Raw genomic sequence first — 22992 nt, forward strand, 5'->3', positions numbered from 1 at the left:
TTAAACTCTGTCCAGAACACAGCAATTAAATCTCCTGTGCATGCCAAATGCTGCTGCTATGAAATCTCTGTGAGTTGCTCTGGGTCCTGTGGTCTGCCATGGAGGTGCACGTGTGGTAGCTCTGTTTTTGTCTTCTGCGAACTGGTCAGAGAAGAAATCACCCAAAAATAAAGTAACAGCAGCTGGCTTAGTGAGTCACAGAGTACCATTCTCACAACGTTTTTAAGCTCCCGCACCATTCTGTTGTAGTGTCTTAACTTTATTCTTGTCAAAAGCTTTTCTGCTGCATTTTTGTTTTCTGAAGATCTAAGACTTTGGGTGCGGCAGTGCAGGTCCTACACTTCCCTGGTTCAGGAAAGGTTTTGGGAGGTTTTCACCACCTCCCAGGTCCCTTTGTCTTGCCTTTTGTGTTCCTCCTTCCATTGTGTTTCCACTGCTCATTTCCAGCAGTGCATTATCGCCCATTCCTGGAGACCATCGTAGGGCACCAGCTCTCTCAGTCTCCCGTTTGGTCCTGAAGAGCAGGGTCGGTGGTCCTTGTGGTGGGGAAGTCTTCATGGGAACTGTCTGTCCTCCCTGACTCACCTGCCTTTCCCCTTCTCTCCCCACCTACAGGTCCGAGCTGTACCGGGTGCAATGAGCGCTCCGAGCCGGCCCTGCCATGGAAGGCTGTGACTCACCTGTCATCCCTGGGAAGGACAATGGGTGCGGCATCCCTCAGCACCAGCAATGGACTGATCTCAACAGTGCCCACCTCCCTGATGCAGCCAGCAGCATGGAGCAGCCTGCAGCAGAGACCCGCGGCCCCCTGGACAGCCTGAGGGTCCCTTTCCCAGAGCACGTCCCCGAGAGCAGCGCCGCGGCTGGCCCTGGCGCCGAGCCCACCGGCAAGGAGGTGAGCTGCGGGCAGTGCGGCGCCTCCTTCGCTGGCCTGCAGAGCTACATGGAGCACCGTTGCGCCGGCGCCCGCCCGGCCCCGCCGCTGCGCGGGGAGAGCGGGAGCGAGAGTAGTGAAGACGGGGAGGAGGAGAGTGATGTGGAGAACCTGGCCGGCGAGATCGTGTACCAGCCTGACGGCTCAGCCTACATCGTGGAGAGCCTCAGCCAGCTGGTGCAGAGTGGGGGCGCCTGTGGCAGCGGGGCTCTCTCCTCGCTGCTCCCAAACTCTCTGCCCAAGCAGGGAGAGCCCTCCGCCACCGCTCCCGTCTACCCACAGATCATCAACACCTTCCACATAGCCTCATCCTTCGGGAGGTGGTTTGAGGGTTCAGACCAGGCCTTCCCGAATACCTCAGCCCTGGCGGGCATCAGCCCCGTCCTGCACAGCTTCCGCGTCTTTGATGTGCGACACAAAAGCAACAAGGATTACCTGAACAGCGACGGTTCTGCCAAAAGCTCTTGCGTATCCAAAGATGTTCCCAACAATGTGGACCTGTCCAAATTCGATGGCTTTGTGCTCTACGGGAAGAGGAAGCCCATCCTGATGTGTTTCTTGTGCAAGCTGTCCTTTGGGTATGTCCGCTCGTTCGTGACCCACGCAGTGCACGACCACCGAATGACTCTGAGTGAGGAGGAGCGGAAAATTCTTAGCAATAAGAACATCTCCGCTATCATCCAAGGGATAGGCAAAGACAAGGAACCCCTTGTCAGCTTTCTGGAACCAAAAAACAAAACCTTTCAGCACCCTCTCGTGTCTGCAGCTAACCTCATAGGCCCTGGACACAGTTTTTATGGTAAATTCAGTGGCATTTGCATGGAGGGCGAGCAGGCCCTTCAGGCCGGGGCGGCCAGTGGAGCAGAGCCACCGCCAGCGGGCGTCCTGGCCCCCGGTGCACTCCTCAACCTGGGAGGGCTGACCAGCTCGGCTCTGAAGACTCCTATTACCTCAGTCCCCCTGGGACCGCTGGCCTCCAGTCCCACCAAACCCTCAGAGGGGAAGGACCTTGGGGTGGCAGAGGGGGAGAAGCAAGAGGGGGGCGAGCAGGACAGCCTCTCGGAAAAGGCAGAGCCAGTTGAGGAGGTGGAGGAGGAAGAAGAGGAAGATGTGGAAGAGGAGGAGGAGGAAGAGGAAGAGGAGGAAGAGGAAGAAGACGAGGATGATGAGGGTTGCAAAGGACTGTTTCCGAGTGAGTTGGAGGATGAGCTGGAGGAGCGGCCCCAGGAGGATGCTGGGGCTGTGGCAGGTGGCAGTAGCAGCAGCAAAAAGGACCTTGCTCTCTCAAACCAAAGCATTTCTAACTCTCCCTTAATGCCTAATGTGCTTCAGACCCTGTCGCGGAGCACAGCTTCTACTAGTTCTAATTCTGCTTCTTCCTTTGTCTTTGATGGTGCAAGCAGGAGGAATCACTTAAGCTTTAACAATGAGGGTGGTGGAGCCAGCGTGGCAGAGGGCAGCAGGAGGCTGGACTTTATCGATGAAAGTGCCAATAAAGACAATGCCACAGCACCAGAACCAAATGAGAGTGCGGAGGGCGAGGACGGGAGCTACATCTCCCATCACCAGCATGCTGGCCCCCTCTGTGAGCTTGGGAGTGGGGAGTGCCCTTCGGGGAGCGGCGTGGAGTGCCCAAAGTGCGACACGGTCCTGGGCTCCTCACGGTCACTGGGTGGCCACATGACTATGATGCATTCTCGCAACTCATGTAAGACACTCAAGTGTCCCAAGTGCAATTGGCACTACAAGTACCAGCAGACGCTTGAGGCGCACATGAAGGAGAAACATCCCGAGCCGGGTGGCTCTTGTGTGTACTGCAAAAGTGGGCAGCCACACCCACGGCTGGCACGGGGTGAGAGCTACACCTGTGGTTACAAGCCCTTCCGCTGCGAGGTCTGTAACTACTCCACTACTACCAAAGGCAACCTCAGTATTCATATGCAGTCCGACAAGCATCTCAACAACATGCAGAACCTGCAGAACGGAGGGGGAGAGCAAGTCTTCAGCCACACTGCCGGGGCAGCGGCAGCGGCAGCGGCAGCCGCAGCGGCTGCAGCAGCCAACATTGGTAGCACATGTGGGGCCCCCTCTCCCACCAAACCAAAAACCAAACCGACATGGCGGTGCGAGGTGTGCGACTATGAGACCAACGTAGCTAGAAACCTCCGTATTCACATGACCAGTGAGAAGCACATGCACAACATGATGCTGCTTCAGCAAAACATGTCCCAAATCCAACACAACCGGCACCTGGGCCTCGGCAGCCTGCCATCACCTGCTGAGGCCGAGCTCTACCAGTACTACCTGGCACAGAACATGAACCTTCCCAACTTGAAGATGGACAGCACTTCCTCAGATGCACAGTTCATGATGGGTGGATTCCAGCTCGATCCCACCAATCCCATGGCAACGATGGCTCCATCTCTAGGTGAGGCTGAAAGGTTTTCCACCGTGTCCATGTTGGGGGTGGGGGAGATTGTGTTTGCATTCCAGGGAAGCCCTCATGCAGAGACTGGGCACTGTGTACCGCATCCCTTCGTCCTGTCATTGTGGCCCCCTGTGCGATGCAGCTGCCATTGTGGTGAGTTGCCTTTACATGGTGGCTGAGGATGGAGGCTGCACAGTGGAGACCTCTCCATTCCCCACACACCAGTTTTACTTATCCTGTGAAAATAGTTACTTTCTGGTACGTTTTCTAAGAGTTTTAGTAGGGAGCTAATTAAACAGTAGGTATGGGTTATTGCTGACATGCATAAAATGTTCCTTCTCATTGTGGAAAAGCATCCTTACTACAGTGTTTCCTGATGATTTTTCCTTGGTTTGGCAAGGGGTGTGAGTAGTTTGGCAGGTGACCTTGTGAGAGAGTCTGATCTGAGGCTGGTGCTCTCAGAGCTAGATGTTGAGTTGTTTTCTTATGTGCTGTGTGTCCTGTAGAAGAAAAGGAAAGCAGGTTTTGAGAGTTGTGATGAATTTGGTGGAAGGGGTGTTGTTCCCATGCTGAAGAAACTGAGCTGAAATGGTTCTTCTGATGCCAGCATGAGATACAGGAGGCTTGGCCAGATGGGTATTACTAAACTGGAGAGGAATTGCTAGAGAGATTATTTCTCTCATCAGATCATGAAAGCACTTAAAAATGAGCCACTCAATGCATTTTTCCTGATAACAAGCATTCACTGTGTTCTGCGCTTGGCAGTGGGGGGGGGGGGGGCACGCCACATCCACACCCACACACTGTAGACCAGGAATTAGACTCAGAGTGGCAATAGAGGGTCATGTCCTGTTTGATTCCTTCCCCAGCAGCTGCTGGTCAGATGCATGTGCTGCCCAGTGTTTGACCATCGCAGAACTTTGGGGTGGGAGTTGGTGCAGGACAGACCCTCTGCTCCTCAAGTGTGGTAGATGCTGGCTGTAGTCACTCTACATTGTTTTTTTTGATGCTGAGAATCTTTGCACAGTACCTTGAGAAAGTACGTGAAGAAAAATGTGCCACTTCATCTGCTTTCCTCTGAACTAATTCCTCGTCACTGCACTCTGCCCTCCCTAACCTTGTCCATCCATTGATGCGGTTATTACTGATGCGCTCCATTACTGGTTCATTGGTCTTATGCATGTTCTCCTCTCCTTCACCTATTCATAGTGCAGCTTATTATTAGTCCAGAAGGACATGAAAGCCATGAGAGCGCGACAACACAAGATACTAAAAAAATAAAAAAGAAAACGGAGGAACTCAAGTGACTATAAATTAATTAGAATTTCCCACCCACCCCACCCCCATGGTGTCCCAGCTTGCATCTTTAGGAGGTCAAGGACACAATCTGTTTAGTGTATTTTCAATGGCTCCAAGTTGCCAACAGATGTAGTAGACACTCATCTGTAATATGGCTTACATTGTATAAAGTTAGTGTTGGTGGCGGTGGGTTTCTTGGAAGGCTCCCTACTGGAGCTAATGGCATCTCTTCACTGAAGCACAGGGCACTTGGCATTACAGAAACTGGGAGGATTTGAACAAAAGCCTCCTAAAGTGCATGACAAGGCCTTGAGTGTACATGAGCTTGCCTGGGGAGTGATTTATGAATGGTACACTTGACAGTTGCAAATCTCAAGATGAGGATTATGGAGGGAGGCCCTTCCCATGTCAATAAGCACTTGACACAAGCTCAGCTCGTTAGACTTGTACACACACCATGAACTTTGCTAGAAGTGAAGCAGTTTTTCACATTTTTACACTTCAGTCCAAAACCGGATTTAAGTAGACTATTAATAATTCAGAAGAGTCTGCCTTTGAGTTTTTACTGCATGATGTGTTCAAGAGAGACTGATTTAAAGAGAGAATTTCAGGATAGATGCCAAAAGGGATGCTTTGAAAAGTCACTATGATTAGGAGACATGGACCGTAGCAGGCAAGTGGTGGGTTCCCTGCTCTTCAGGTATTTAGTGAGCAGGAACGGAAGGTATAATTCTGCCGTGGCAGGGAGGAATAGAGCAGATCAAGAAAAAAGATCATTGGCTGCTTTCATGGAAAGACAGGTTCCTGGCAGTGTGTGTAGATGGGATTTTCCTTCTGCAGCCAGTGCTTCTCTGTGTGATCACAGGATCTGCTTGATGACAGTGAGGTGCTATTCCTGTAATAAACTCAGCATTGAGGTTGCCTTGTAAGCTGTAGTTCATCCTGATCAGGACTGTTACGAGCATTGTGGTGTTGCATTTCTGCAGGAAAGATAGTTGAGCGTACACTGCCCAAAGCTGTGGTCTGCACCAGCTGTGATTCTCTGCTTTCGGAAAGGTTAATACAGTTCTGCTTGAACTTTGAGTCTTCTGCATGTTGGCTTCTCAGCAAACAAGATGAAACAGAGAAAGCTATAAGTTAAAAGGAAGTTAAAATACCTCATTTTGATTGACTGAGTAACTGTTGACCTAAAGTTTCCTTTAATAAGGTTGTTAGGCTGAGCTATGACGTAAGATCAAGGTAAAATACCAGGAAGCTTCAGGAAGAGCATAAATGTCTTAAAAACGGAAATGGAGAGCAAGGTGAAGCAAAGGTCCTAAGAGGAAGCTGGTGGTTGGTTGGTCTCTGTGCTTTGGCATGAAAAGTTGTTAGAAAAAGGTCTCTGTGTCCACATCTTCAGAGTGCTGATGTAAATAAGAGCTTGCTGCATTCATTTACTGTAAGTGAATAGACTTCAGTTCATGGTTTGAAGGTTAGGTCTGACACTTAGTAAGCATCCTGCTGGCTTTCCTTGACATGCTCTTGCACTCTCGTTAATAGTGGTTGTCTTCTCCTTGGGCATACAGAGTGTCTGTTAACACTATTTTTAGAAGGCTGTGCACCATTTTGAACTGTTGGGCAAGAGGTGAGATCTAATAATAACAGGAGTGGCACTTTCCTGGTTGTTTTTTTAACTGCCACATTCTGTTACCTACTTGTGACGGCAGTGTGCTGACCAAGCTGCAGTACTCCCACCATTTGGACCAGGGGCTCTTGACTGTTTTTATTTGGCAGGTACTATGCTCTGGCACTGTGTGAGGTAACAGTTCTTGCTTCTCTAGGTAGGCAAGAAAAAAACAAAGTGTTATGCTGTGCTTGAAATGGCCATGGAGGCTTCAGCGTGCTATTAAGAAATTCTGTGGCCTCCAAAACTCTGTTGGGTTTTTCTTGCTGTTTTCAGGGGCAGAGGGTTGGATACTTCTTCAGTGGGTGGGTAGCGAGAGCTAACATGGTCCCTTCCCAGCCTTACATGCTGGTTGTGCTTGCTTTTTTATTTGCATACAGTACTGACCAGCAGCACAGAGGAGTAGACAAAAGGAATGGTGTGCTTAGCTCTTGCTGTGTGTTTGATGGGTGCAAGAGTTGCACCGAGAGCAGTGTGTGTTCTACTGCGTGCTTCTCTTCAGGCAAGTAAAGAATTCAGCTTTTCTGACCTCTTTCTCTCCTTTTTCCTTCATGCAGTGGGTGGAGAGATCCCCCTGGACATGCGGTTAGGTGGTGGACAGCTGGTGTCTGAGGAGTTAATGAACCTGGGTGAGAGTTTCACACAAACAAATGACCCATCGCTGAAGCTGTTCCAGTGTGCTGTGTGCAACAAGTTCACTACAGATAATTTGGACATGCTGGGCCTCCACATGAATGTGGAGCGTAGCCTCCCTGAAGATGAGTGGAAGGCAGTGATGGGGGACTCGTACCAGTGCAAGTTGTGCCGCTACAACACACAGCTCAAGGCAAACTTTCAACTCCACTGTAAGACAGACAAGCATGTGCAGAAATACCAGCTGGTAGCACATATCAAGGAGGGTGGAAAGGCCAATGAATGGAGGCTGAAGTGTGTGGCCATTGGGAATCCGGTACACCTGAAATGCAATGCGTGCGACTACTACACCAACAGTCTAGAGAAGCTGCGTCTTCACACAGTGAACTCGAGGCATGAGGCCAGCCTGAAGCTGTATAAGGTAAGGGTTGGCTTTGCTTCATCTTCCTTCATTGCCCGAGTGCTGGAACAAAGGAAAATCTATTTGAACAGCAGTGGGTTGTAATCCTTTGGAGATGAGTTGCTCAGATCTCTCAAGCAAAACCCAGTCTCACTTGCATGGTGCAACAATTCAGCCTGCATTCTGGTATCAGATGTGGTGCTTAAAGCCTTAGGCCAATGAGTATTCATGTCAAGGTGCTTTAATGGAGGTTTGTATGTCTTCTAGCACTGCATATAAATGATACTTCAGCACAGAAATTCAACAGTTACTGCTGAAAACATTACGTGAGGCAGTGTTTGCCACACTTTTGTTGGCTTTCTTCCGTGAGGCAGTCTGTTAACCCATCCAAGATTCTCCACGAGCAGTTGGATGCTTTTGCTGCCATCGGAGAAGTGTGTTCATCCTGGCATGAAGAAGGCTGGGTGGATGGAGAAGGGAGGGGTGGAGGAAGAAGGCCACTGTCTCTGTTCTTTTATGTTCTGTATACATTAATGTTGCGATCAGCAAAGGGTTGGCAGGCTGGAAAAGGGAGAAGGCTCAAAGAAAAGCCTGTATAAATGTGCATGTACTTGACTGTGTGTGTGTACAGAGATTTGGAGGCACTGCAGGTTTCCATCTGTGGCAGGATTTGGCCTGTGACTACCATCTTGTTTTCTTTCCTCTTCCACCCGTTTTCATTTTTATATAACCATCATCCCTTTCCTGACTTGTTTCTCTCACTCATAACCCCTTCCCCTCACTGGCCTGAGCCCTGTGGGCTGTAACCCAAGAGGAGCTCCGGATACAGTAAATAGTCCTTTCACTCGTGCAGCAAAATTGCTGCAGACGTTCCTATTGATTTTCACTGGACTTAAAGCTTCACCTTTTTCTCTAATCATCCCATAATGGCTTTACTATGAACAATCAGGTACGAACTGCCATAAATCTAAGCAGCCACATACCTTCCCTTCACACATGCTATCCCGCTTATTGTCTCCTCATTTCTCTCAGGGTTGTTTTTAATTGTTTCTGTCCTCATCCTTTTCTTCCTAATTTTTTGTTTCTGTCCTCATCCTTTTCTTCCTAATTTCCCCCAAATGTGGTGCCATTTTTCATATAGAAGTATATATACATAAACAGACTGTATTTTGTACTTCTAAATTATTTCTTTGAATATTTTCTTCATGTAAGGGGAATTTAAAACTTGACATTGAACTGCTGGTGCAGTAGCCCACCCATGTCACAGTGCACGCAGATGTCAAAACTCCTGGATTTTCCCTAGAAATGAGCAGTTCCACAAAATTCAGAGAGGAAGCAGACAGCCAGGAGCATCGTAGAGGGTTTGCTTTGAACTATGGTAGTTGGACCTGCCTAGAGTTGATGGGGAGGTGCTCTGAGGCAGATTCAGTTTTTGCCGAGCTCTCTGTCGAGGTCAAGAGTGTTGTGTGATTGCTGTTACCATCTTCAGCTGGGATCCGACATAAAACAGCAGAGACTGGCTCTAAAAATGGTCAGGTTTACACATAAACCTCTGCTCTCAGATGTGCAGGAGACCTGAGAGAGTAAATCAGCTTGGACATGGGCAGGATAGTCCTAGTGAGCCTTTAAAAAGCCAGCTGAGGAACTGAATCTCTTCTGTCTGTGGAATTCAGTCTGAGGTGCAGATGAGTTGTTCAAAAGCTCTGTTATGAGTTTTTAACATACGTTATTGTTCTCTTAAATACGCATTGCAGACGTTTAAAAATTGTTTGTATAGACCCCTCACCTACAGTGGTTTCTGCTGGGAAAGAAGCAGCTGGGGCTCCGAGGAAGGGTGGGGAACAAAGTGAGACCTGGGGACAGCTATAGATGCTTGTAATGAAGATTCCTGAAATGCTTTCCTCATGCAGGCAAGAGGAGTTGTCACATTTCAGGTTTGTAAGAGACCTGGGCAGTTCTCAGCTGCTACAGCCTTGTGTTGCTTCTGACACAAAAGCTGTGAAACGCTAGATGGAGAATAACACACTTCAGAGTCATGAAGTCTGCTGAGTGGTCCATGTATTTGCTTTCTGACATGTCTATAGAAAACCTTTAGCAGGGGATAGTGGACGGCTGGATTCACGGTGTCTCACTCCAGCACAGCTAGAATCAGTGTTTGAAAATACTGGAAAAAACTTTCTCTGGATCAAGCAAGCATCAGTGCAGTTCTTGCAGTCTTCAGAGGGGTTGTAATGCCATGTCTCTCTTGATAGCTGAAAAGATGCAGTGGCGGTGGGGGTAGTTCACAGAACGGTTTCTCTTCTCTCAGGCCTTGGTGTGGTCTGCAGTAAATTGAGATTGATTGGATGTTATTTTTCCTCTTGCTAATGTAATCCATTAGCCTGGCACATGCATAATCAGTTTAGAGCACAGTTAACTGGATGTAATCGAGTTCTTCCCTGCCTGCTGGAGAAAATCCTCTCCAGATGCTGCTGGGTGAGAGCGCATTCTGGGCTTATCACACACAATCCTCCTTATTCTGCCTTTTTGCCATTTTACTCGTAAATCACATGTTACTGGCTGCTTGCATTGCCGAAGAGCCACTTCTTTAGTGCTACTTGCTGCCAAAAAATGTGATCTGGAGACACTGTTAGCCTGTAGTCTGGTGAACCTTTTAGTCTCTCCTGCAATGCTTCAGTGCCGGATGAGGAGGTCTGGTCTTCTGCTGCCATCTTCATCCTGCACATGGCAATAGCTTTCATCAGACCTCTTCCATGTCCGTGATGAGGGGGCATGGATGCTGCAGTGGGGGCCTTGCTTACGACAAGAAGCTGGTAGGGTCTGGTAATCCTTCCTTTCTTCTTATGTTTTCCCAAATCCCTACTGTCTCCCTAAAATCCTGCAACTAAACTGAAAATCCTGTCATTTACCTGGGGAATGTGGCACTTGTGCCTCTCACCATGTGCTTATCTGCTCCCTGTGGCTGGTGGCTTCTGTATTCTGAGAAGCTACCTGGAAAGCAAGAGTACCATTGTAAACATAAGTGCTCAAGTTTTTGAGGTGAATGTACTGGCTTGAGGTAGATGATAGGTTTGAGGAGCCTTTGTTTCTTATCTAGCACAGCTTGGTGAGCACAGTGAGCGTGGGGCTCAGCTGCACTGGCTGTAAGCAGGGAGGCAGAGACTGTGCAAACTCTTGACAAGTGGAAGCTTACTGTAACAGAAGCTAAGTCTTGTCTCCTCATGATGGCAGAAGACTAGACCAGACTTGCAGCAGAGCAGCGTTCCATACATCTGGAATAGGGCAGGCACTAGTTCCCGACATCTATTGCACAGGTGGAATTTCCAGAAGGAATTAATCGTGCTCGAGCAAGAGCCAAGTTTGGACATTTCCTACAACTTCCTGAAACTCTTTAGTTCAAAACCTGTAATTCAGAAGAAGTTTAAACAAAGAACTGCTGAAGAAACACACTGCTGGCCAGACTGCCAAATGAGTGTGTTCAATGAGTTCATTCAGTGTCTTCCTTTTCAGTCTTTCCAAGTGCTGAGTTAACTTTTTTAGGGGATAGGCAGTCTGAAGGAGAGGATTTGGGTTACGTGATTTGGATTACCCTGCATAGAGGTTCTTTGTTAACTGGGAGATGTAGAGTGTGCAGGAAAACGACTTCTTAATGCTAGTATTCGGGATACTGGTGGTAATGAAGCTGTGTGGATCTATGCTGACTTGGAAAGAAGCAAAGATGACCTGTGAGAAGGTGAACAGGAGGTGCAGCTGCAAACCCAGCAGAAGGTGGTGGGAGTTCCTAGCTCACTGAGGGGTGTGTGTCTCACCTTCCCTCTCCCACAGGCACAGCAGGAGCACATGTTTCCTGAGAGCAGCAGGGCTGAGCTGGAGGAACTGCAGCAAGACGCTGCTCTGGGGTTTGGGAGCCAAGCTTTGCAGTTAGTACAATACATGAGAGAGACCAAAACCAAAAGTGTATGTGCTGTGCGGTGTTAATCGAAGAGCTGATGGGCCTGTTGGTCTTAAATGAAGCTACTGATCAAATAGGCAATTGAGAAAGCCAGTGGAAACAAAGGTAACACCAACGACACTGCAGAACATGGAGGAGCTGGGGTGAGAGTGTGCATTAACTGCTTGACTCCAGTAAAACACTGTACAATCCTTGGCAGTGATTTACATTACACAATTAAGAACATTCAAGGCTGTATTACCAGTTACCAGACCTGGATGGAAGCTGTGATGTGCAAGGGGAAATTCAACAGCTTGCAGTGTAGAAAGTGCAATAGGAGACTCTTTTTTAGCTACCACCTTGCAAATAGTAGAGCATCGTGATAGCAGGGGATGCAGTGACTGAACTTCAAGAGGCTTGAAGTGTCACCATGAAGAAACTTGTTACAAAATCCCCCAAAATTTTTAATCCTAGATGATGCATGTAATATTGTATGAGATGTAGTTACTATAATACTCTGAAGTTAAAACTACATGAAAATGGGTGAGCTACTGTTAGAGAAATCAAAAGGGTGTGATGTGTGCAGATCACAGAGGATTTTCTTAAAAACGCAGTAGGTGCTTGTATTAAAGGTATACTATGGATGAGAACAGGTTGAAAACAAAGTGCGGGGGAGACTCTGCCGAAGTCCACAGAAAGTCCAACATGATTAAATAGAAAAGTATTTCAAGAGGAGGTAGAAAAACAAAAAAGGAAGGATCACAGTATCGGGAGGGGAGGGAGGAATGAATTCTTCTCACCAGCTTTCCAGAGAAGAACTGAAGAAATCCTTGTAACATAGGATAAATCCAAGAGATGGTCTCAGACAGAGGTACCAATGAGGCAGAAGTCACTGGGGTTTCCAGGGCTCTTCACTTAAGGGCTCTGCAGGAACCTGCACGTGAAATGGCAGACTCCTCACAGTAATGTGCGCTGAACTGAAACTGCAAAGCAGTAAGTCAGCAAATTGATAGAAACTGTAATGGGAAGAGTCTTAGTAGGCATATAGATTAGAAAGGGGAGGACAGACTTGGGTAAGAGAAGATTCTTCAGCACTGCTGGTTTCTTGAAGCTGTCAGCCAGCCCACAGGCAGGTTCACGCAGGCAGTGGGCTTCCCAGTGTCTTTTCAAAACAAATTGAAAACTGTGCTATAAAGAAGTAAAAATATGTAGACTACTTAGATGTAAAGCTGAATGACAGTTGCAGAAGAACTTTGTAACACTAAGTGCTTTCAGAGGAGATGATAGATGAAATTCAGTGTCAAGCAGTGTTGGAGGGATGGAGGGCAGTCAGCCCTGGTGAGGATATATGGGCTTTTCTTCCTGCTGCCCCTATCATGCAAAAAAAAAAAAAAAAAAAGAAATTAAAGAGGGGGCATGAAGCAAAAGCAGGTTTAAATTTGCTCTTCCTGCAAGTGAGACATGGAGTCATTCCCAGTCTCTTTGAAAACATTAACTCAGTGAACAGTGGCAAGCAGGGTAAAACATGGGAGCTGTGTAAATCCTTGATTTGCCTGATTGTTGAATATTGTGTTCCATTTAGCTCACTTTAGGAAGGATTAACGACAGTAGATGAGGCCCGGAGAAAGTGGTAGAGATGAGAACTAGCTGGAGTAACTTGCGTGAAGGCAACAGACTTTGAAGTTAGCTTGACACACAGATCCAGAACAGGAGGCGAACAGGTAGCAGTCACTTTTTTTGTGCAGCATATCATGAACCTGTGAATCTTGTTACCATTGGATGTTGCAGAGAGTGGGCATACAGACGGACTGAAAAAGGAGCAGGATGGATAGCACGTCAGTGTTCATTAGGTGGTCATTGGGATGCAAGCTCCAGCTCAGGAAACTCAAATAGCAGGTAGCTGGAAGCTTTGGTTATGTACTAGGAACGGATTGTTGTAGGTGTGCCCTGTTACCTTTCGCTAATTTCCCTGCTAGTGGGAATTGCTGGTTTGTTAAAATGTGGTTTCTGTTCCTTTCTGGATTGTTGAGCTAAGAATGCTGTCATTCTTCAACAAGGTATTGATGGGAGTCACCTCATGCCAGTGCTTAGCTGACAGTAGGTGTTTCCTGTGGGACTTAAGTGTAGGAAAGCTCTGTGTTTTGTCAGGTTATAACTTTTAAACAGGCATCTTGGGTTTTCAAACTTTAAAAAGAAAAAAAAAGGCTTAAAATTAGTGGCATCAGCGAGAAGCAAATAAAAGGAATTCTTGGCTTTTGGCTCCAAAATACAAGAGAGTAAAGGGGAAAGTGTTTTGATTTTTCTCCCCTCAGTGGGTTTTAATCAGGCTACCGTAAGTTTGGACAGCTCTCTGCACTGGCCATGCCTCTGCAGCTGCTGGTAGAGGTCTTCTCCTGTCACACAGAGGGTGGCAGGAAGCCCCGGCTGCTGTCAGCACGTGGTGGCTCCACTGTCACCCACGGGACCCAGCCCAGCCTCAGCCTCCAGACCCTGTGGTAGTGTATAGAGCCCAGCTCAGCATTGCTGGAGCTACGAGTAGGTGCCGTGATTCAGCTTTCAAACACCCAAGTGATTGAATGTAGGCAAAAGGAAACATGTCTGAGGTTTGATTTTATCAAAAACTTCCATCAGTCTATGCCTTTTGAGGTTCTTAGGATGAAGTTGCCCGCAAAGAGTCTGTTGTGCTTGTTACAGAGGATTTAGAGCTGTATTAACCTTTGATTTACTCACTGACTGCCTTCTGTGTGTTTTGGGTTTATTTTCGCAAGTTTATCTTTTGAACTATTGATGCAGCATCAGAGCTCTGAATTACACTCATGAGTAACATGAATTGTGCCAGAAGCCTGGTTAAATTACAGAGCATAATGGACTTTCAGCCGATTTCCTACAAGGTCTTAAGCTAAAATTCCAGTGGCAGCTTTACTTAAGTCTCCCCACAAAGTTGTTTTTAAAGCTGGATTTTGAAACCTTTAATTCAAATCTGCCGTCCTCTAGTCTTGGTGAACTCATAATAAAAGATGTGCTTATGAACTGAAGTGGTTTTGAGGGCTAGAGTGTGCTTAGATCTGGGTTGAGCTTTGAACCTTGCTGTACCCATTGCTGAAGAAACTTTGTGAGGTACTCCCTGGTCTGCCCACACACTGGATGTGATTGGAGGGGGTTTGGTGCTGGATCTTGTGCCTAGCTCAGCTCCCTGGCCCCAGCAGCACCTCTCGCAGGCTCTGTGCCTGTGCTCTGCCTTCTTTCAGGATGAAAGAAATTCAATCAGTGCTTTGCTCTTCCACAAAACTGTTTTTCACAGTACAGTCAAATACAGGAGGAATGAGCCCCTACGATCTGGTTCTACTTTTGCATCCTGTTGGGATTTCCAAGTATTTTAATACAAAAAACACTCACTATCCATTTAACCGTTTCAGAAAACTCCCTCTTGGGACTGCGTGTTTCTCTGAGTGTCAAATTGCTCTATCACAGCAGCCTGGCACAACAGTTTTTACCTTCCTTTAGGTATTTAATGATGAAATATGTTAATACAGGATCACAAAAATTACGTTTTGTACTGCTTTTTGAAAGAGTTGAGATCAGAACTGTGGAGACACACAGCACTGCTTGCTCTGTGTTTCGTTTGTGAACTTTAGTCATTTAGATTCTTAAAACAGTTTTCCAGTACTGAGCCATGTGCAACCAACAGCTTAGTGGAGAAACCACCATGTAAAAGCAACTTGAATAACAAATAAGAAAGACTGCAACTGGCACAGGAGCAAGTGATGGCCACAGCAGGAGCTAGGGGTTAGCCAAACCATGCCGCTAAAAGCTCTCTGTCAAACAGGATTTAGAGTTCAAAAATATTTGTGAGAATGGGTAAAAAACTCCAAATAAACAAACAAAAGCCAAGAAAAATAACCAAACAGCCAAAAAGCACCTTGACGAGCTTTTAGCCTGGTCTGCAGCAGTCCCTTGTGAGCAACCGCAGGTACTTTGGGCTTGGTTTCACTCTCATTCACCAGGATGTGTGGGCTCATGGGGACAGGCTGAGCACTGGTAAGAAGGGGCTTGCAAAGCTGCCCCAGACCTCAGCCGTTTTCTCACAGTGAGATGTCATTGCTTCGATGAGGCATCAGTGTGAATTTTGTATGACCTTTCGCCATGCATGGGGCCAGGTTTGTATGTCTGTATGGTTCAGGTTTTTTATCCCAGTAATTTTTTTGATCGTGTGGATGAATGTGTAAATTTCAAAGCCGGCTTTTTTCCATTTTGGGTGATGCTTGTTATACAGACTTCCAGGGTGAGAAGAAGGTGGTTATGGTCATCATTCTGACATAGGGCCATTGAATGGCAGAAACTCTAGCAGACCCTGCTGTGGTGGTGTAAGCTGTTGGGTACCTGCTGTTGCCCTGTACAGACGCAGAAGGTTGCTGCTCTCAGAGGAGAGTGTGGAGGGTGAGTATGTGAGGACAAGTGGGTAGGGCTGGAAGAAGCCTGGGTGTAGGAGTGATGGAGTGAGTGGGGAGAAGAGACGTGGGGATGTTTTGTACGAAGCTGAAGCTGGTGAGTAGAGTTGCAGTACAGGGCTTGTGTGCCCCTGCTTGCTGGTGTCTGCTGGAGACCTGTGCTCGAAGTGGTTCCCCCACTGATGATCCTGTGCTCCCATCTGGGCTATCGTGTTTCTCTTTGGGTAGTATTCCTGGAAGACCTAGGAAATGCTCTTCATTCCTTTTCCTGGTTGGGTTTTCAGCACTGTGGTAACAGTCCTGGCAGGTAACTGCAGTGCAGCTGCAGGCTCTTTATGACGAGCTTATTAAATAATGGATGGCCATTCATTAACATCCATCTCTAGCAGTGGCTTGATTTGCAAGCTGGGAAGGAGCCATGAGGTGCTTTCCCCAACCTACTCCGTGTGATGTGGTGTGAACTGCTGATTTCTATTAGGCTGTGCTAGTGCAACCAGGCTGCATGGCACTTTGTCATCCTCTCTCCTGAGATAACGGAGCCATTTCTGTATAGAGTTTTGTAACAGTTAAAGTCCCCAAAATTACTGTGGAAGCAGCATGGGAGGTCCTATGTTTGCTGTCTCCTCGGGAATTCATTAAATCACAATAAATAATGTATGCATAATACATAACCTAATACCATAATGTTATTTTGGTCCTACTTGCCAGTCCTAAAAATCCTGGCCTCACACTGTAATGTGTGCAGTCAAGTTCTGCAGTTCAAATTAGGCAATACATTACAGTTGCACAACAGGTTCTCTCAAAGTTGTGCCTTTTGGTATGGTTGGACGAGCTCCGGTAAACCCTATTGCAGCACTTTGAAGATACTTGTCTCCAGGTTATTTTGCCTCCCTGCCAAAGACTGCTCCCCACACTGCAGAGCCACTGCTGGGGCATGTAGCACAGGGAGCTCTGGGCCCACAGGGCTGCAGTGAGACAGTGGCAGTGTTTAAGATGGTAGGTGGATATTTACCACAAAGATTCGTGATACCAGTTTGCCCCTCACTACCTCCCAGGACCACTGCTGGGACACAGCCAGCCAGTGTGCTGCTGATGTGTTAGGAGGAGCAGGCTCCAGCTCACATGGCTCTGGCAAGGACTTGATGTGTATCCAGAGTAAAGATAATAATCTGGTCTTAGAGTCAGCTGATTTTTTGGACTGCTGATCATCATTCTCAAAACCTGCCTTCCCACTACCTGATTTTGAACCCTTCCTGTTGCCATGAGCTGTGAAAAATTAGCGGTATGGATGTTGTGGTACAATATGGAAAAGCTGCTGGGATCAACTTGTACTGCAAATGCTTGCTTAGGTAGTGGTTGGATTTATGCTGGAGTTGCCATACAGCTCCATTGTTACATTGCTTATTTTCCCCAACAGCAGAAATTAATGCTTTGATTCCTCCCTTCCCTCTCTTGTTCTGCATTTAAAGCATGGAGGTGGATTTCTGAGGATGTACCTCTCTTTGGCCGTTGATCAGGATAGTGCAGTTATTAATCCCAGGATCCTGGTTTCCTCTTTGTCCTAAGCATTAGCTCACAGTTCTTCTGCTCAGCAAAACAGGCTGCAGTGGCTCTGGTAGAACAGCATTGCTGCCTCATCACAGTGTTTGAGCCTGCTTTGACTCCCCCTTGTCAGCTCAGGGGCTTACAAGATGGGGAGGTGGGGAGAGTGGCCAGGATGCTCTGATCTAAACAGGGGGAATGTAAAAATCTGGATTATATCCTGTCCTTCATCCCTTGTGCATGCCTCACCCTTCCATAGTTACAAAATTCACAAGGACTGATGCACGTGACATATTGGGGTTTCACCACATTTTACGTGGTGGTTGGGGTCCTCTGACCTGCTGCCACTTATTTCCCCTCAGGTGCATAATGGCCTCTAGACTTGATTCTGCCTCTCTTCATGAGCAGGCATTACAATCCTATCCCACTCACTCCTCCCCTTCTCATGCTTGGAGAACATGGTTACAAAGAAAATCACCTGGGGAAGTAACAAAGCCTATCTCCACAGAGGGGAGGCTAATTACACAGCTAATTAATCCAACAGATGTCACTTTAAATGCCTGTTTCTTTGTGATTCTGTTGCACACATCATGCTGGTTAAACAGACTTCATGGACCCTGTTCAAAATGCCTGCACAGGCTGTGGGAAGCTGCCGGTTTAGACCCTGATGTGTCCTCTTCGCTCCCCGAGGTTCATATCAAGGAACAAGTCCCAGAGAGCCAAGTCTAGACTGTGCTCCAGATTCCACTTGGAGAGAAACGCTGTTTAATAGTCGCATTTCCTTTAGAAACTCTGAACGAGCAGATGTGAGGTTTGAAGTGGTTGTTTACATTCTTGCTCTAAGCATGGAGGCGAGGCAGAGGCGTTGGAAGCGGAGACCCCATCCTGCTGCGCCAGAATCGCTGCTTGGCGCAGGGAAAAGGGAACTTGGAAACCTGAGCTTCTCTGGTGGGGTCAGCAGTTCAACCCCAAGGCTGCTGGAGGGCCTGAAGCTGCTCGCTCCTCTGATGTGAATGTGGTCTGTCCAGTTCTGGTGCTATCGGGAGGATTCCCTTGCTCTGGCTCTCAGGGGTAAGAGAAAATAAATGACTGTTTCTCCAGTATCTGAACTCTGCTCATATGGCTGGGGACATGTTCTGGTTGCCCCCCTCCCTGGGAGAAGGGAGCAGCTTCTCATCCTCGTGTGGAGCTGGCTGCTTGCTGCTGAAGGTCAGTGATCGCTGCGCTTGTTGCCTCTGCTGAGACTCCCCCAGCTCAGTCTCCTTCTGCATCTGACCGCCAGCCTGGTGGTTAGAGGACACCTCTGACACACATTGATGTCAGTGCTGGTGTTTTTACACACAGGCACTATGGTGTTTTCTCCCTTTTGTGCTGTTTTGCAGGCTGGTAACATCAAGGTGTAGTACAGATGCCTCAGCAGCATGTCTGTCACCCTAGGAAAACACTGCCATTGTCAAACACTGTCACGCTTCATGCAAATGTCCCAGGATGGGGTTGTGAATCTGAATTGTGATTCTGGGTGTTTGCTCTGCTGGCCTGGCCTTTTATTCCCCTTTCATACTTAGAATCAAAGGGTTACCTCTTCTTACTGAGCAGGTTATCTTCTGGGATCAGGAGACTGCAGTGCTAGACCAAGGCCCAGGGCAGTGTGGCTGGAGGGTGGCTGCTGGAATGGGAGAGGCAACCCCAGTGCTCTGGGTGTAACACACCAGACAGTCCTGAAGACGGCAGATTGAGCTGCCTAGTGTGAAAGGAGCAGGAGAGATACAGTTGAGGGGGAAGAGCATCTTTCTTGGGGTCTTAACATTATCGGAAATCACAGTTGGCGCACTTGATTCAGCATAATGGATGTGTTCTCATTTCCCACAGCTGATGAGGATTATATCAGCTTGGTTTAACAGTCTCATTTTCTGCTCCCAATGCACACTTGTTTTAATGCGTTTCAGTTAATGAAGTAGAAGAGAGAATGAGGTGTTACTGTTTATGTACAGACAGTGAGTCTGTGCGGAGGACTCTCGAGCCCATGCAGTCCCTTCCCATTGCTCTCAAAGGGCCGGTATTAGCTGGCGTTTATAGAAAATTTATTGGCTGTGGTTTATCCAGGTAAAATCTTTCCCAGTGGTGCACATTTCTCTCTCTGCTTTCCTTATGCATTATTACAGGCTACAAGATGTGTCGCTGGCAGCTTGTCTGTGGGCAAGGGATATAAGCAAGCTGAGATGGCCAGGAGTCATGTCTCACAAAACACTGCAATCTATTTGATACGGGGAAAGGTGCTGCAATTTACTTGGGGTAAAAAGTTCATGTATGCCATGAAGTAATTTACAGCTGGGGCATCTCATCCTTCCGATGTTCGCTGCTGTGGTGTTGCACCTAGCGGGTCAGGGCTGCTAGGTGCAGGCGCTGTGCAGGCAGGTTCATCTGCTCGTCCCTAGAAGCGCTCAGCCCGATGATGTCTGCTCCCAAGAAGGAGGTGTGCCATGGTGGTGGGACGCACAGCGCAGGCTCAAGGCTGTGCCTCCAGTGGCCTAGCGAGAGGGCCTCTGTCTTCCTGAAAAACAGGTTGTCCTTGTCCTGACAGCAAATATTTGCTGTGAGGGGGGCTGGAGCTCTGTTTCTCCGAGCAGCATCCCAGCCCTGAGCCTGCTTGCTGCTGGTGGGAAGGGCCTATAAACAGTTAATGCTGTTACCTCATTGCTGGCCCAGTGCCATGGGCTGGCATCGCTTGGCTGACAGCAGCCCTGCACATTGTACCGCTTTGAAGGTAAAGCTGCTGTTGGTTTAAGCGGGAATTAAACAATTACTGTGTCTTACTTCTCCCCACCTTCTGTGGATTGACTCTATAAATTGTCAGCCTGTTGACATTTTAATGTGAATTATGTCATATGGTATCCCCTTTGATTTCAACATGCCTCAGTTTGTAAATACACGAGCCTCTCAAAGGGTTGTGGTTAGCATACACACTGGAGGCCTCAGGGTTTTTGGTGGGGAAGGAGCACAGTGCTGTCTCGGCAGCAAGCGTGTCTGGCATGGCGTGGAGCTCCAGGCACTTGTGCAAGGGCTGCCTGGGACACCTGCATGTGCTGGGGCTCCCTGTGTGCTGCGGGTCCAGCACCCCAGAGACCCCAGCGGGTGCTGTGTGCTCCAGCATCCCTCACTGTGGGGTCCCTCTGCTTCCCTCCCTCAGCGTGGGGCAAGAGATGTCCATGTCTGCAGGGAAAAGGGGCTTCTCCACTCCCTGTTGTTGATGTCTCTGGGTCAGGTACAGAAACCAGGGGGGTGCTGGTACCATGCAGAGACGCGGGGTCTGCTGGGTGCAGATCAGCTCCTCAGTCAGGAGCAAAGAAGAGAGGGCTGGTAGCAGAAGAGCTGCACATGGTGCCAAAACTTCTTGGCAGATGGATTTAGCTGAAAGTAGCAGAACAGTGAAAGTGGTGGGAGGAAGAGCTTGTGTGGGTGAGGGAGCCAAGGTAGGATTGTGTCAAATACCCATGTGGCATGGGGCTGAGTGTGTCTCACACTGTGCCAAAGCCTCTGGGTGCCCCCAGGTCACACTGCAGGCAGGGAGGTCCTGTCCCTTTGCCGGGATTCCTGTTTGTTCTCCATGCAGCCCTGTCCAGCTATCCTACTGTCCCCCAGCCTGTGCTGAAGAGGCTCTTACCTCAGCAGGTCCCAGCTGTTTGGATCAGCCATCCTTTGTTTTTTGAAACTGGCTCAAAGAGTTGTTGTAGTCTTCACGTATGTGCCATAAGAGGGAATATCATCAGGCAGGGTAAGCAGAGGAGCAGAGAATAGCTGGGAGCTCTGTTTGGGTGAGTAAAGCCTTCCTCACTTCGACTGTGACTTACATTCTCTCCAGCAAAGCCCCTGAGGGCATCTCCATTTGAGAGCTGCGTATTTAAATTGTAATACCTACAGCATTTTTGCGACTGTTCTGTAACCCTGGGGTGTTATGTACAGGTATGTCGCATTAGGACCGTGTTTGTATGTATGTGGTGGTTTCAGACTGCACCTGCTGGTTGTACCTGCTGATGAACATGGGGTCGATACCCAGAGGAGAAGGCTTCGAGGACAGTTCTCTTGAATAGTTCTGGCTCTTGACCTGCAGCTGCATTGCTGGAAATGGAGCAGATGCAGGTCCTGCTTGTGCCTGTGCTCTGCAAGAAGTCCTTTGAAAATGACCAGCTGTCCCAGAGCTGGTTCTTGAGCATGCTTTGACCATAGATGGGAGAGATTTAAAGACTTTGGAGTCCTTGTGTAGATGGAGTTTTCACATCATGCGTTACACACAGCTTTTCTCAGCCTGTGTGTGTTTCCTGTAGTCCCACAGAACAGAGACCTTGCTTTTATTGTTTTCACACCTTGTTTTTTTACTTACCTAGGCATTGCAATGCCCAGATGGATCTATTACAGTGTCTAACTCTGGGCAAGCAGGTTAGCAAGACATGAAACCTGCATCTAGGGCTCTGGATAGCATACCCCGAGCAGGTGTCTTTGCAAAGAAGCTAATCCCACATGAACACAGAAATGAGAATCTGTAGGGCTACTGAACTAAATGAGTTATACATGGAATTTCATAAACAGGATTTAGAAATTTGTCATCTCTTCGCACTTATTTGCCATGAGTGGACACTGCTCCCAAAAAAGATTCTGCTGCTTCCATTTTATTTCTGAATTGCAGTAGTCAGTAAGTACTCTTAATGCTGATTAGTGCTGCCTTCACAATATTCATCACTTACCTTGTGTATGTTTCTACAGACTTTACATTGTGGATTGCAGATCCGGAATTGCTAAAACCAATAAATATTGTGCCAGGCGTTTCCCAGGAGTTTCTGTATGTATATGGCAAATACAAGTGGATGCAGATACGTTTGAACAAAGAGAGCACCAAAGAGCGGAGACATTTATCATCTCAGATTGTATTCTGTTTGCTTCAGTGTACTGCTACAAGCTCTGTATTTTCCGTTTTTGCAGTCTATCTTGGAGGGAATAGCTGCAGCTAATATTCACAATTCTGGTCTCTTGTGTATCCCTCTACAGACGGATACTGCAATTGAATTAGGTTTTAGATACAGATAGGAAATTTTACACAACCATTGCCGTCAGTGCTACAAGTGCACCAAAATAAAGCACTGTATGAACTCGGAAGCTAGTTTCACATTCAGCAGGCATCCAAACAGGTCCAGGGACTGAAAACCCTCTTCACTACTTCTGTTGTGCTCAGTGCTGTGTGAACCGTGGGCTGGATAGCAAAGTAATGGGAGATGGATGTCTTTGCTTTTAAAAACCAGGAGAGACCACTGCAATCTTCAAATCCAGTTTATTTTCAGAGCTGCACAAAGCTGTTTTGTCCTTTGGACAAAGTCCCTACCTGTGTGCGTGGTCTGCAGCCAGTGCAGGGAAGGTGGGATGTTCTGGCCCTCAGCCCCCATCCTCGGTTTCTCCACTCCTCACATGCCTTGATGTCTTTTGCTTGGGAATGAAGACTCACAGCCAGGGAAGGGACAACAGGCTCTGACTGTTCCTGTTCTTTCAGGTTCCTTGTTCCATTTGCATGGTGGTGAGGCAGTTGTACCAACAGTGCCACCAGACCTGTCAGCATCCCCTGGCTGCTGCCAGCTCTGTACAGCCTTGCCTGCTCTTCTTTTTGTGGCACTGAAATATGGGTCTATTTTCTGCCTTTCTGGTTAGCATGATGTCTTGTCCGGAGTGAG

General features: G+C 47.8%; 1 protein-coding gene across 2 annotated transcripts in view; it reads left to right on the top strand.

The window, feature by feature from the left end:
- ZFHX3 (zinc finger homeobox 3) overlaps positions 1-22992 on the top strand; it is a 156321-nt gene that overhangs the window by 50886 nt on the left and 82443 nt on the right. For both annotated transcript variants that reach the window (XM_062612994.1, XM_062612995.1), the window contains exons 2-3: positions 616-3362; positions 6882-7378. In XM_062612994.1, the coding sequence (XP_062468978.1) occupies positions 662-3362; positions 6882-7378 (3198 nt within the window). In that variant the 5' untranslated portion in view covers positions 616-661. The remainder of the gene's footprint in view (positions 1-615; positions 3363-6881; positions 7379-22992) is intronic.

Source organism: Pezoporus occidentalis, unplaced genomic scaffold (genome assembly GCF_034315485.1).
Source record: "Pezoporus occidentalis ecotype Australia unplaced genomic scaffold, CSIRO_AGI_Poc_V1 ctg163, whole genome shotgun sequence".
Lineage (NCBI taxonomy): Eukaryota > Metazoa > Chordata > Aves > Psittaciformes > Psittacidae > Pezoporus > Pezoporus occidentalis.